General features: G+C 55.9%; 1 protein-coding gene across 1 annotated transcript in view; it reads right to left on the reverse strand.

Moving 5' to 3' along the window:
* Positions 1-8,618: 8,618 nt before the first annotated feature.
* The window catches only part of LOC309685833 (electroneutral sodium bicarbonate exchanger 1-like), a gene marked incomplete at both ends in the record, with an annotated part of 55,357 nt that continues 51,841 nt past the window's right edge, over positions 8,619-12,134 (reverse strand). Inside the window, 5 exons of the mRNA XM_082501539.1 lie at positions 8,619-8,706; positions 9,216-9,313; positions 9,729-9,863; positions 9,964-10,137; positions 11,402-11,470. Coding sequence (XP_082357665.1) covers positions 8,619-8,706; positions 9,216-9,313; positions 9,729-9,863; positions 9,964-10,137; positions 11,402-11,470 — 564 coding nt within the window. The remainder of the gene's footprint in view (positions 8,707-9,215; positions 9,314-9,728; positions 9,864-9,963; positions 10,138-11,401; positions 11,471-12,134) is intronic.

The raw sequence follows: 12,134 nt of genomic DNA on the forward strand, positions 1-12,134 counted from the left end.
AGCTCTGCTACCTCCCTCCCTCCCACCCTCCCTCCCACCCATCCAGTGCCACCGGAGAGGTGGTGTCCCCCCTCCCGGGGTGGGCAGGGGCTGTGCCACCCCATCTAACACCTCAACACACCAAAGCACCTCACTGGGGGAGGGACTCTGCGCCTGGTAGCCCCGTGCGCCCCAGCACTGTAAGGATGGGGCTGAGCCCCCACCACTGCTACCCTGTGCAAACCAAAGACCCCTCCCAAAAACACCCCCCCTCCCCCATTCCCTGCGGCACTGCGAGGATGCACCACCGAAGGGTACGGGGAGGGCTCTCTCCATCCCACAGCCTCCCCATTCCTCCTCCCTCGCCTCCCGACGCCATCCGTTTTGTTAGACTAACACAGGCAGAGAGAGAGGTTTTATTATTCTTTTTTTTCTTTTAATTTTTTATTTGATATTTCCTAAAAGCCACCGGTTTTTCATCCCAGGCATGGCCAGAGGAGCTCGCCCAGCGTTGGGGGGGGGAGTTTGGGCTGCGGCGCACAGCACAGCAGCTCATCAGTTTTTACAATCAATGTAACGATAACGAAACTAGCGGCTATTTTTAAGTTTTGCAAGGATTTTAATTCTTTATTTATTTCATTTCAGAGGGGGCAGGGGCAGGAGGGGGACGTTTGTTTTTTAGCAAAAGCCGGCTTTTCTAGAGGTTAAAGGAAAGGCCGTCCTCGGCTGTAAATGCTCCCCTCCAGCATCCTGGATGGGGGGGACGGATCTCCGAGGGGCCAGCTGTATCCTTGGAGGATTCCCCATTTGTCTCCCCAGACCCTGCGGTTTATATTTCCTGACTCGGTGAGGGTGCAGGATTATGCCTGAGTGGATTACACTGTCTGGGATATTTCCCTCTGGTGGTGCCATAGCGAAGTCTCTGTTGCCAATTTGTGATGTCCAGCGCTCAACGTCACGGGAAGAGTGGTGGGATGGGACTCGGGGCATTTTGATTGTTAAGGGCCATTTGGTTTTGGTTGTTCTGTGCCATCTGGAGATAAGCCCGGGCTGAGCTGTTTTGCAGCTCCCCCCAAGTTCTCTCTGCACAGCCAAGGCACGGCGGGGATGGAGCTGAGTGGGATGGCAGCTCCCTGCCTCTCACCTCTGGTGCTCTGAAACCGGCTTGGCTGGCTGCTCCCACACAGTGTGTTACTGGCTTGCCCAGCAGGTAAAGAACCCAGATTTGGGACGCCACTAAGGTGTCCGTTAGGGATCCTGGGCAGCCCTTATGTGGTCCTGGGGGGGGGAATCTTGCAGGCCAGAGGGAGTCTGGGGCAGCCCTTCAAGGATCTGGGGGTCCCCTCTGGTGCCTCTGGGGAGGGTTTTGTGGCTGGAGAGGGCCGAGCTGGTTTCAAGAGGTGCTTCCTCCCTTTCTCCAGCCCACCCAGCTCCCCCGACACCACCACCCCCCCCAGGTTGGTGGGTGCCCGCAGTGCCAGCCTGTCCCACTGGGTCGGGCACTGAGGGGGGCACAGCCCCAGCCGCGGGATGGGAGGAGGAAACACAGCACCAGGGATACAGACCAACATTTTATTTCTTTAACATTTCCCATGGGGGGCACCCCAGGGTTGCGCGGCTGCACCGCAGCTGGTGCCAGGAGGGAGTCCAACATCCCCCCCACAGCTCACCTGGCTCCGCTCGTGATGCTTTTGATGGGGCTCAGTGCGGTCTCTTCTGTGCTACGGACCAAGCGGCTCCAGGTAGGCGACTGCTGCACTGCACCGTGCCGCAGCGTGGGGTGGGGTGGGGGGCTGCGGCGCGGGGCTGGGAGCTGCTCCTGTCTCACCCAGCTCCCGGGGTCCTGCAGAGGGACTGGAAGAAGCCAAAGCAAGGGACGACGGACGCGAGAGCCCGCCCAGAGGAGCAGAGCAGTGAGTGGCCCCAGCACCGAGCACCATGCAAACAGCCCACACCCCACAGCAGCCCTGAGCCGGGGCTGTGCCGGGGGCTGCCGGCCGCTCACTCCGTCCCCTCCCTCAGCAGCTTCTCGGCTAGCGGATGAAGGATGGGAGCTCAAGTCGATGCAGGAGAAGCAGGGAGTGTGGGGGAGACCCCCAGATCCTGCCCCAGACCCTCAGCCCGTGCCCTGCCTGCGCTGGGCAGCCCTGCCCGCCTGCTGAGGAGGGGGTGCTGCCCGCGGGCCCCGATGGAGTAGACAGGGTGCAGCGGGTCTCTTCTCTCTCCTCCTCTGCAGGGCAACCGAGGAGGGAGCACCAGGCCCCACAGGACCCACTGGGCTCCCTGCCAACCATATACCATCTGAGCAGTGATGCCTCTCTCTACCCCCTGCCCCCACCCCCCCAAGCCCCCAGGTCCCCCTGCCCTCCTCTGCCGCCTATAGGTCCTATCAGTGGGGACAGCTCCTTCTGGTCCAGGGAACCCCCCGGGATCCTGGGCCCCCCAAGGGCTACCGCAAGAGCCCCTGCAGCCTGTGCTCGCCGGCCAACTCGGAGGACTGCAGCAGCCTGTTGAGGAGCAGCTCCTCTTCCCAGAGCTCCCTCTACCACTTCCTGGAGGCCTGGCCCAGTGCAGCAACAGAGCCAGTGGTGCTCACACACTCAGGACACCCCCCGCTCTCCCATGGCTGCTGGTGGGGCAGTGGGGAAACTGGGGCCGGTCCTGGGCCAGGAGCCTCCACAGGAGCTGCCAGCAGGGACCGAGAAAGAGCGGGTTCCCAGGCAGGGAACGGAACTGAGTGTGGAAGCATACGCTGTGGAGCTCTGAGCTGCTGCGTGGTGCCAGGTCTATCCAACGTCAGGCAGTATGTTCCCAGGAGACATCACCGCTGACAACTCTTCCGAGGAAGTGGGGCCGTTTCTGTAGTCGTAGCCTGCCTGGAGAAAGAGCCCCACGGAGCTAAGAGTCGGCTGAGCAGCAAGGGAGCAGAGTCGCTGACTCTCAACCCGGGGGAAACAGGGCCGATTCAGGCTCCCCCGTCCCCCGCTGCCGCCCCCTCACCCCCCGCTCGCTCCCCGCAGGTGGCGGCAGCCCCGGCCGCAGCGCAGGGTGCCCGGGGCCGGCCTGGCCGGGCGCTTGGCTCCGCTCTGGGCTCCGCTCTCAGCCCCCCCCGGCAGGTCAGCCCGGCTGTGCCCCCTTGGCCCGCCTCCAGCCCACGGCCGAGTCCCCCCAGGTACCCCCGAGATGGGTCGGGGGGTGTCAGCGCTGGGCCCCCTGAAGCGGGGGTGGGTGGTGGTCACGGGCATTGCTGGGAGCCCGTGGGCAGCCCTGGGACCCCTTTAAAGCCCACGGAGAGCCCCGGGGCCCCCTTGTCTCCCCCAGAGCCGACGGGGAGCCGTAGCTGTGGAGTCAGCTTAAGGAGTCTGCCCTAAGGACTGCTGCTTTTTGGAGCGTTGGGGGAGGGGGAGGGTTGTCGGTGTGGGGAGTGGAGATGTGTGGGTCCCTTCTGCCAAAGTGCAGTGAGAACCATGTTCACTGAACCCCCATTCTACATGGACAGGGTCAGTTGGATGTATAGGACCAAGTTGTTGGAATAACCTCAGCTCTTTTATTAGCAATTCCAAGGCATTGGTATGTTGGTCAGTCCATTCCCAGGATTTTCCCTTCCTGAGCAAATCATCAAGGGGCGAGCAATGATGGAAAAGCCAGGGGTGTGTTTACGCCAACAGCTTAAAGTTCCTAGAACTTGCTGTAACTCCTTCACACTGGGTGGATTCTGCCCCTGTTCTGTTTTTTTTAGGGTATCTTGAGGGTCCGAAGCAGCTCCTTTAATCCACCAGAGCCCCCGGAATTGCACTTCCTGCGCTGGTCCTTGACACTTGGTGGGGAACGGCCCCAGTTTCAGATCTGACCTTGGGGGATGAAACCAGGCTTGGGTCTAGTGGGAGGTGTCCCTGCCCATGGTGGGGGGGTGGAACTCCATGATCTTCAAGGTCCCTTCCAGCCCAAACGGTTCCGTGAGTCTATGATGGTGTCTGTCCAGCTGATGAGCTCCCACCCGAGTTTCACTCGGCGAAAAGCAGCAGCCGGTGCTTGGGTACCCAAAGGCTTCTTTTACATTTTTCCTCTTCTTTGTTTCTTAACTTTTTCAACTCAAACCAAAGGTGTTGGAAAGGGCGGCCCCGTGGGCAGAGAAATCATTCCTCCCTGCGAGATGGGCTGTGGCACCACGGGGCCATCTCACCTGAAAGGAGGAAACCCACAGGTCACTCCTTTGGTCCAAAGAGTGGAAAAAAATAGAAAAGAGAACCACCACCACCACCCCCCACCCCCCACCCTCCCCCACCCCCCCACCCCCAACCACCAAATCAGCCCCTCGCTGAAGGCGTAAGGTGGGAAATACTGCAACAACTGTATTTTTTGCAACAGCCCCACTTAAAAAATGCTGTAATGATTCATAATGACCCACCCAACTAAAACCGCGAGTAGCGGTGACCTACCCGTCAGCTTTTAGCATCCTGCTAACCAGCTTAAAGGCACCGGTGAGGAGAAGAGTTCAGCCACAACCAGCTCGAAGGAGGAAAAGAGGATCTTGCTTTTAGGGGAACGGCTGTCTTTGCAGAAGGTAAGTGCCCCCAAGGCTCGACCGCCCCTTCAAACCTCGATTTCTCCGGCTCAGTTTTCTCTGTAACTGCTCCCACAGCACCGCGGATCCTGCAGCTTTCCCTAAATCATAATAAAACCTTCCCTAAATCCAGCAGCCGGTTTCTGACGTCTCCAACGCCTCTGAGCATCCCACAGGGATCCCGCACGCCACCGGTCCCCTGGGATTTCCAGGCTCTGACCCCTGGCTTGGCTCAGTTGCCCTCTTTTTTCACTCAGTTCCTCAAGTTTTAGGTAAAAGGGCACTGGGGATGCGCCTGCCTGACCCCACAGACCTGTGCCAGAGGGGGGTTTGAAAGAAATGAATAAAAAAAATACTATATGAAAGATAACTAGAATCTCTTTGGATTTAATGTAATGCTAATTAACTGTATTGCAGATGGGCAAAAATATACCCCCAAGAATGTAGGGAGGAAGAAATGCTCAATTTCTGTTGTGCGCCGGCCCCTCCCTCCCCCCAGTCCCCTTTCTGAGCTCCCTGAGCACCCCACGGTCTGGCAGAGGGGACACGTGTGACACTGCTGTCCCCTCCCTCCTGCAACACAGAGCTCATCGCAATTACTTGCACAGAGAAACAACCAAAATTATATAAAAAAAAACATTTAAAAACCCAAATTAAAGTAAACAACAAAATTTAACCCCCCAAATTTAATAACCCAAATTAAAAAAAAAACCAACAAAATTTAAAACCCAAAACATATTTAAGTCATTAAATTTTTCAACCCCCCAAACCCACTAATTTCAGCCCTTTCCCCAGTCAGCTGGTTCCCCACCCCCAGCCCCAGGCAAATGGGCTTTCCCCCAAAAATCAGTGCTGCCCACTCCCCCATCCCCTCCAGCCCGCCCCCAAAAAAGCTCCACAGCCCCCTCCGCCTCCTCCCCGCCCTCCCAAAGACACGGCAGCGGCGCAGTGAGACAAACGAGAGGTTTTTTCCATTATTTTTCCCATTACGTTCAATGAGCAACAAGAGAAAAAGGGCCGACAGTCCCGGCTCCGGCGGGGGGAACCCCTCAGTCCACAGTGACGCTCCACCGACGGGACCCACGCGACGGCGACAGGGATTTGTGTCATTTGTGTTCCACAGAATGAACCCAAAATAAATTAAAAAAACCCAATGAAACAAAAAACCTAAAACCAAACACAAAACCACACAAAGATTCAAAGTGATAACTAACACAGATTTGCTTGGGGGATCCCCATCCCCCTCCCCCCCCCCCCCCCCCAGTTTTATTTACAACACGGAGCGTTTTTACATTATCCCCCCCCCCTCCCCCCCCCACTTAAGGATCTTTATTATGCGCATCATTTTAGGAAACTTCTTTCAAGGGGCCCCCGGGGGACGTGAGGAGCTGTTTGAAGGCACCGAAGCGCACAGCAGCCCCCGTCCCGCCTCGCTGGGAAGGGGCTTTGCTGCCAACTAAAGCATTGCGGGTCACTGCAGGGATATCTCTTTTGATTCCTAAAGCGACTCCAGCAGCAGCTTTGAGAGGGATTCCTCCTCCCGCCTCCTCCCCGTAAAATCCTCCTCTGCACAGGGAAATATTAAATCCTCCCAAAATACGGAGCCGGCCGTGGGATCACGGGGCACGAAGGGGGGGACAGGCGCAGCACTGTGTCCCACAGTCAGCCCGGGGGGTTACAGCCGCCTTTTAGGTGGCTCAGTCACGTTGTTAACCAAGACCTCAGCTTTCATTTAATTAAAAATAAATACATAAATAAATAAAAAATCTCACCCTGTAAGCAGCAAAAACCCCCGAGCTTCGAATGCAGAAGAGGGCCGCGCCGGGGAAATCTGCTTTGCTTTTTAAGTAAGGACTTTTGGAGGCAGCCGCCAAGGTTTTGTGGCCCCCGGGGAAGGGGGAGATGCAGAGCCGGACTCAGCCCGCTCTGCCCCAAAACCGGCCGCGTTTTCCCTCCAGGGTGATTTTCTTCCTTTCTGTCTCTGCCGGAGTGATGCCCGGCATGTGCTGAAAACCATCCCAGGCTCTGGCCCCGGTCCCGGCCAGGAGGGAGTGAAGCTCAGCCCCGCTCCCTCCTTTTCCAGGGAGGAAAACAAAATGGAAAAAAAAAAAACAAATTGTCCTATATTAGAAGTGTATAATTCCATTTTAAGGGCAGGGCAGCAATAGGGCTGGTACCACAGCCCCCCGCCCCACAGCCACTGTGGGTCACCAGCGTAACGATTAAATTAAAGTTTCTTTTGGGAAGGGGGGAGAGACGGGGACTCTCCTGCTCTGGGACCTTTCCCCTCCGGGGAGGCAGAGCCGGAGCAGCGAGCACGGTCCTGCCCGGAGGGCAGCGTGGAGGGGACGCGCGCGGGCATCCCGGAGGAACAGCAGCAAGGAAACCCGGCGCTGCACCTTTCCCTTCCTCTGAGCCTTTTTCTTTTCCTCTTTTTAAGGGCTCAACCAGTTTCTTCCCCCTCCGACCGTCACCGTGGGGCACTGGCACCAGCTGCTTTGCAAAACCCCATCCCATAAAAGCCGCCTGATTTTGGCCCTGTTTGGGGATGCGCCGCTTCCATCCTTACAGAGCAAACTGATAGATGATTTGTTTTTCTCCCCCCTCCCCATTTAGCAAGAAGCAGCAACGTGCCGTTGTCGTTTTGGGTCGGTTTGCTGCAGAAAAAGGCTCCCGCAGGGGACGGGATAAGCCGATGGCAGGAGGGTCCCTGCACCCATCCCACCGCTGCTGGTGGAGGGCAGCAAGGGGACCTTTTCTTCGGGGTTGTCCTCTCCTCCCGGGCTCCGCGGCCCCACGCCGCAGCCCAACGACCCCCCCGAGATGGGAAGAGAGCACGAGAACCATCTCTGCTCAACAGCTTCTTCCTGCAAAGGGGCAGGAAAAAGGAAGAGGAAAAGGCACCTTCCCACTTGCCTCCGGGCTCATCCCACCCTGCGAGAGAGATGTGGTTTTGCGACGAGAGGGGAGGAGGAAAAAACACCACAGAGAGAGAGCCAGGGAGGGAAAAGGAAGGAAAGCGGAGGGACAGCGGAGGGGCCGCCCGGGGACACAGAGCCCCAGGTCTCGCCTGGCCGCTCCCGCCACCACCCGACGGATTGGAGGGGTTTGATCTGAAGCGCTGCCTTATATTAATTTAACAGCCGGGGGAGGAGAAGGCGCCGTTTCTGCCTTTTGCAGCTTCCAGGCTGACGGCAGAGCTGAAACAAGAAAAATAATTATCATCAAACAAACAAACAAACAAACAAAAATTCCCATAAAACCCCAATGTAAAACTGGAGCGCAGGGAGCAAATGCTTTTCCTTCGCCTCGGCCCAACCGCTCAGGTGCTCCGCGCTGCCCCCCCACGGAGGGCATCCCTCTCCTGCCAGGGAGAGACAGAAGGGCGAACTGAAGGCAGGACCCCAAACCAGACCCGAGAACCTGGTCGCGATGAAGAAGAAAGTGGAGAATGCGTCACATACAACAGAAACATTCAGAGTTTATTTTTGGGGAACAAAAGAAAGAGAAACAGAAGAGGAGTGAGATATTAAAAAAATAGCACTGAAGGATGAAGCGGCAGCAGTCCCTCTACCTCTACAAAACGGCAACAACCCACACACGAACACACGGAGGCGGAACACCACCAAACTCTCACTGACTGTGATGTGCACCTCAGTTTGCTGCTCTGGAGAGGGAATGCCTGAAGCACACCAAGGACAGCTGAAACCATCGCCGTGGCTTAAAGAGGAATCCGCCAACTGGAAAACAAAATAAAAGCGGTTTCTGCCCATGTCTGCGTGGGCACATCCCCGAGTCACGTTCTCACGCCTCTCCTTCAAAGTCAAGATTCCTAAACATGAAAACTGGAGTTGGGGGGAAGGAGGAGAGAGAAAAGGAGGGAGAGCGTCATCAGTGGGGCTGTTGCCCCGCTCGTGGGACCGCACCGGCAGAGAGGAGCTGGTTCGTGTGCCGCAGCCCTCGCCGCTTGCTCGGCATTGCCGGCAAAAAAAAAAAAGCCGTAGGCACATGCCACCACTCGCAAAGGAGTACAGCCACGTTCCCACGCGATCCTTTACCTCTTTCCTCCCCAAATTCAGACTGTTTCCGTGCTCATAGTGAGAGCCTTCCACACGGGTGTTTTTGGTATCTCATCCGAGATATTAATCTCCGAAGGATCAGTCCTGCAATAAATATTTGAGACAGCAATCTGTGACTGTGGGAACTGACGCCACCCAGCGCATCAGCACCAGCAAGAGGAACGGGGGGGAGGAGAACCAAAGCTGCGCATAAGCACAGCGGGTTGGGCGGGATGAGGAGGTTTGGAAGGCGAGCCGGAGAGCCGCAGAGCCACAGCTCTGTGCAAAGGCTCTGCACAGAATCCCAGACTGGTCAGGGCTGGAAGGGCCCTCTGGAGCTCACCCAGTCCCACCCCCGCCAGAGCAGGGGCACCTACAGCAGTGGCACAGGACACCTCCAGGCGGGTTTGGAATGGCTCCTGAGTGGGAGACTCCCCCACCTCTCTGGGCAGCTGTGCCAGCGCTCTGCCGCCCGCCTTGCCCATAAATTTGCTCTTCCCGCCAAGCTGAGTGCATGGCGCTGGGATGCTCAGCAAAGATAAACGTGGAGAAAATTCTGCCAACCCCCTTCAGGCTAATCTTGCCGGGGGTCCTGCTGCTTGGTGGGGCTTTACCTGTCGCTGCTTGGCTTTGGGATATCCGCGCTGCTGCTCTTGCCCAGCTGCAGCCGAACGGAGTTTGCAGCAGCAGCTTCCATCATCTCCTGGGAGTCCTGACATAAAAAGGGACAAATCAAAGTTCTCTGTCTATGATCGAAGTGGAGATAAACTAAACACCCAGCAAAACCCACGTGCTGCCCTCTCCTTCTGACCTTCTGTTAGCGCAGCCGGGGAAAGACCTTTCACTCCAAACATTTTGGGGGGGGTTAAAACCACCCTTATGAGCAAATCTTTCCATCATAATTATAATGTTTATTATAAATGGCACCTTTAAAAATTATACCGCTATTAAATTAGCAGTGAGCTTAACACTTGAAAAACAAGGTTATGATGCGGGATCCAGGCTGTCAGGATCTATTTCTATTGAGTTCAGATCTTCCCCCAACATTTCAAGAGAAGCTGTGACGGAAAGAGGCAATCTCAGAGCCCGAGGGAGACATCCAGCCCCGAGCACCCAGCAAGCATCACCTCTTCTTCTTTGGCTTCATTTTTGGCATCGGCCAACTTCTTCCTGCTTTCTGGCATAAGGTCATCCAAAAAGCTGAGCTCCCGCTTTGAGAAGCAGAAGTCCATCACTTTCCGGACAAACACGAGAGCCAAAACCTTCACAAAATAAGAAGGAAGAGGGGGTGAGGTGTGAGATGATGCTACGTCTCACTCCGACGCTGCAAACATCCCGCTGCTGAGCGGCACCGGCTCTTACCATCATGGGAAAGATGATGGCAGCACGGGACACCTTGATGGCCCAGAGCAGGACGAGGCAGATGAGCTGGATCATGGTGAAGAAATGCACCTTCCGCAAGGGAACGTGCCGCAGGTAGATGAAATCCGGCTGGTGTTTTGCCGGCATCCAAAAGAGCTTCAAGCGGTCGAAGAACTGCAAAATAAAAGCAGAAAAGTTACCCCTTGGGGATGCGGAAAGTTTCTGGCCCTGTTGGGACGTGGAAGGAGTTTTCAGGATCTCGCGTGCAGTGAGAAATCCTGGATCCCACTTTGTTCCTCCCGGGAGCAGCACCCGTTTTCCCTTTGCTCCATCTATAAACCAGTGTGTCCATGAGAGCTGCCCACCAAATTGCAATTATTCCACGTCCTTCTATTATAGAATCACAGAAGGGTTTAGGTTGGAAGGGACCTCGAAGATCATCCAGTCCCACCCCCTGCCCTGGGCAGGGACACCTCCCACCAGCCCAGGTTGCTCCAAGCCCCGTCCAACCTGGCCTTGAACACCTCCAGGCATGGGGCAGCCACAGATTCTCAGGGCAACCTGGGTGCCTCACCACCCTCACAGGGAAAAATTTCTCCCTGATATCTCATCTCAATCTGCCCTCTGTCAGTGTCAAACCATCCACCCTCGTCCCATCGCTCCCCTCCCTCATCCAGAGTCCCTCCCCAGCTCTCCTGGAGCCCCTTTAGGCACTGGACTCCCCGGAGCCTTCTCTTCTCCAGGCTGAACACCCCCAACTCTCCCAGACTGTCCTCCCAGCAGAGGGGCTCCAGCCCTCCCAGCAGCTCCGGGGCCTCCTCTGGCCCCGCTCCACCAGGTCCATGGCTCTCCTGTGCTGTGGTCCCCGAGCTGGAGGCAGCACTGCAGGGGGTCTCCCCAGAGCAGAGCACAGCAGAGGGCACAATCCCCCCTCGCCCTGCCGGCCACACTGCTGATGCAGCCCAGGATGCGGTCGGCCTTCTGGGCTGCGATCGCGCATTGCCGGCTCACAGTGAGCTTCTCATCAGTCCGCACCCCCAGGTCCTTCTCCTCATACCATCTCCCCCTCCCCCTCCCTGTTCTTCTATAAAAGTATATGTTTAATATATTCTATTCTTCTGTTTGTTATTTGGCATTTCTCAGCCCACTGAATCCCCCAGTGAGGATTCCCACCGGCAGTAGAAATCGCCTTCGCTTTGCACTGAATTCCCCCATTTTCACCACACCAAACACTGCCCTGTCCCAAACCGTGACGCAGAGCGCACTGAACTTGCCTGGTCCTCCCACCCTACGTACCTCCTGTGCCCCCACCAATCTTTTCCTTATACAAAATACTTTCACTGCCTGCTTTTGGGGAGGTTTTCTCCCACCCCACTGCTTTTTTCCTGCTTCTCTGGAGATGACACAGCAGGGAGCTGCACGCTGTAAGAGTCCGTACCTGAATCCCTCTGAGCGACGACACGCCCATGTAGAGAAAGACACCATAAAGCACAGGCATGGGTATAAACTGGGAAATTAAAAAAAAAAAAAAGAATGCAATAATTAATTTTTTTAATTGCTTTTTCAGTATTACTGCTTTCTTCTAGAGGCACTGCCTAAAATTGCCTAAAGCTTTCCAGTTTCCACATGGTTAGAGAAGTGTCACCTCTTAACCCGTAGAGGTTTTGTGCGTGCGAGTGAGTGAGTGAATGCTCTGCTTTAGGCTGAGCTTCTGAGTTACGTTTCATTAGAATAATCCCGTTTTCCTGAAAGGTTGGAGGAAAATAGGTCATTTCACCAATGAAACTGTACACCACGTTCTGTGATGGCAGAAGATCATTTCTACACATTTTTGTGGCAACACGCAAAAGCGAAGTGCCTCCTTTTAGCCTAGAGCTGCGGTGACTTTGTGGGAGGAACACACAAGGAAGCCCACGGGGATGATTTTGGTGTGTTTAGCTACTGGGAACGGCTGTTGGGAGGCATTTGGGGGAGCAAATTGCATCCCATAAGGTGCTGCCTGCTTGAAAGACAGCAGTGTACTGGTCTGAATCCGCTTCATCGTAACCCATAAACACAGGTGGGCCTGAGAGACACCTGGGAATTAAAGCAGTTGTCCTGCTCGCTTGCCTCGAGGACACCAAACTGGTGGAAAGGGTAACTGAGGCTGGTTCTCACCATGGGCCAAGCCT

Source organism: Vanellus vanellus (genome assembly GCF_965231255.1).
Source record: "Vanellus vanellus genome assembly, contig: HAP1_SCAFFOLD_49, whole genome shotgun sequence".
NCBI lineage: Eukaryota > Metazoa > Chordata > Aves > Charadriiformes > Charadriidae > Vanellus > Vanellus vanellus.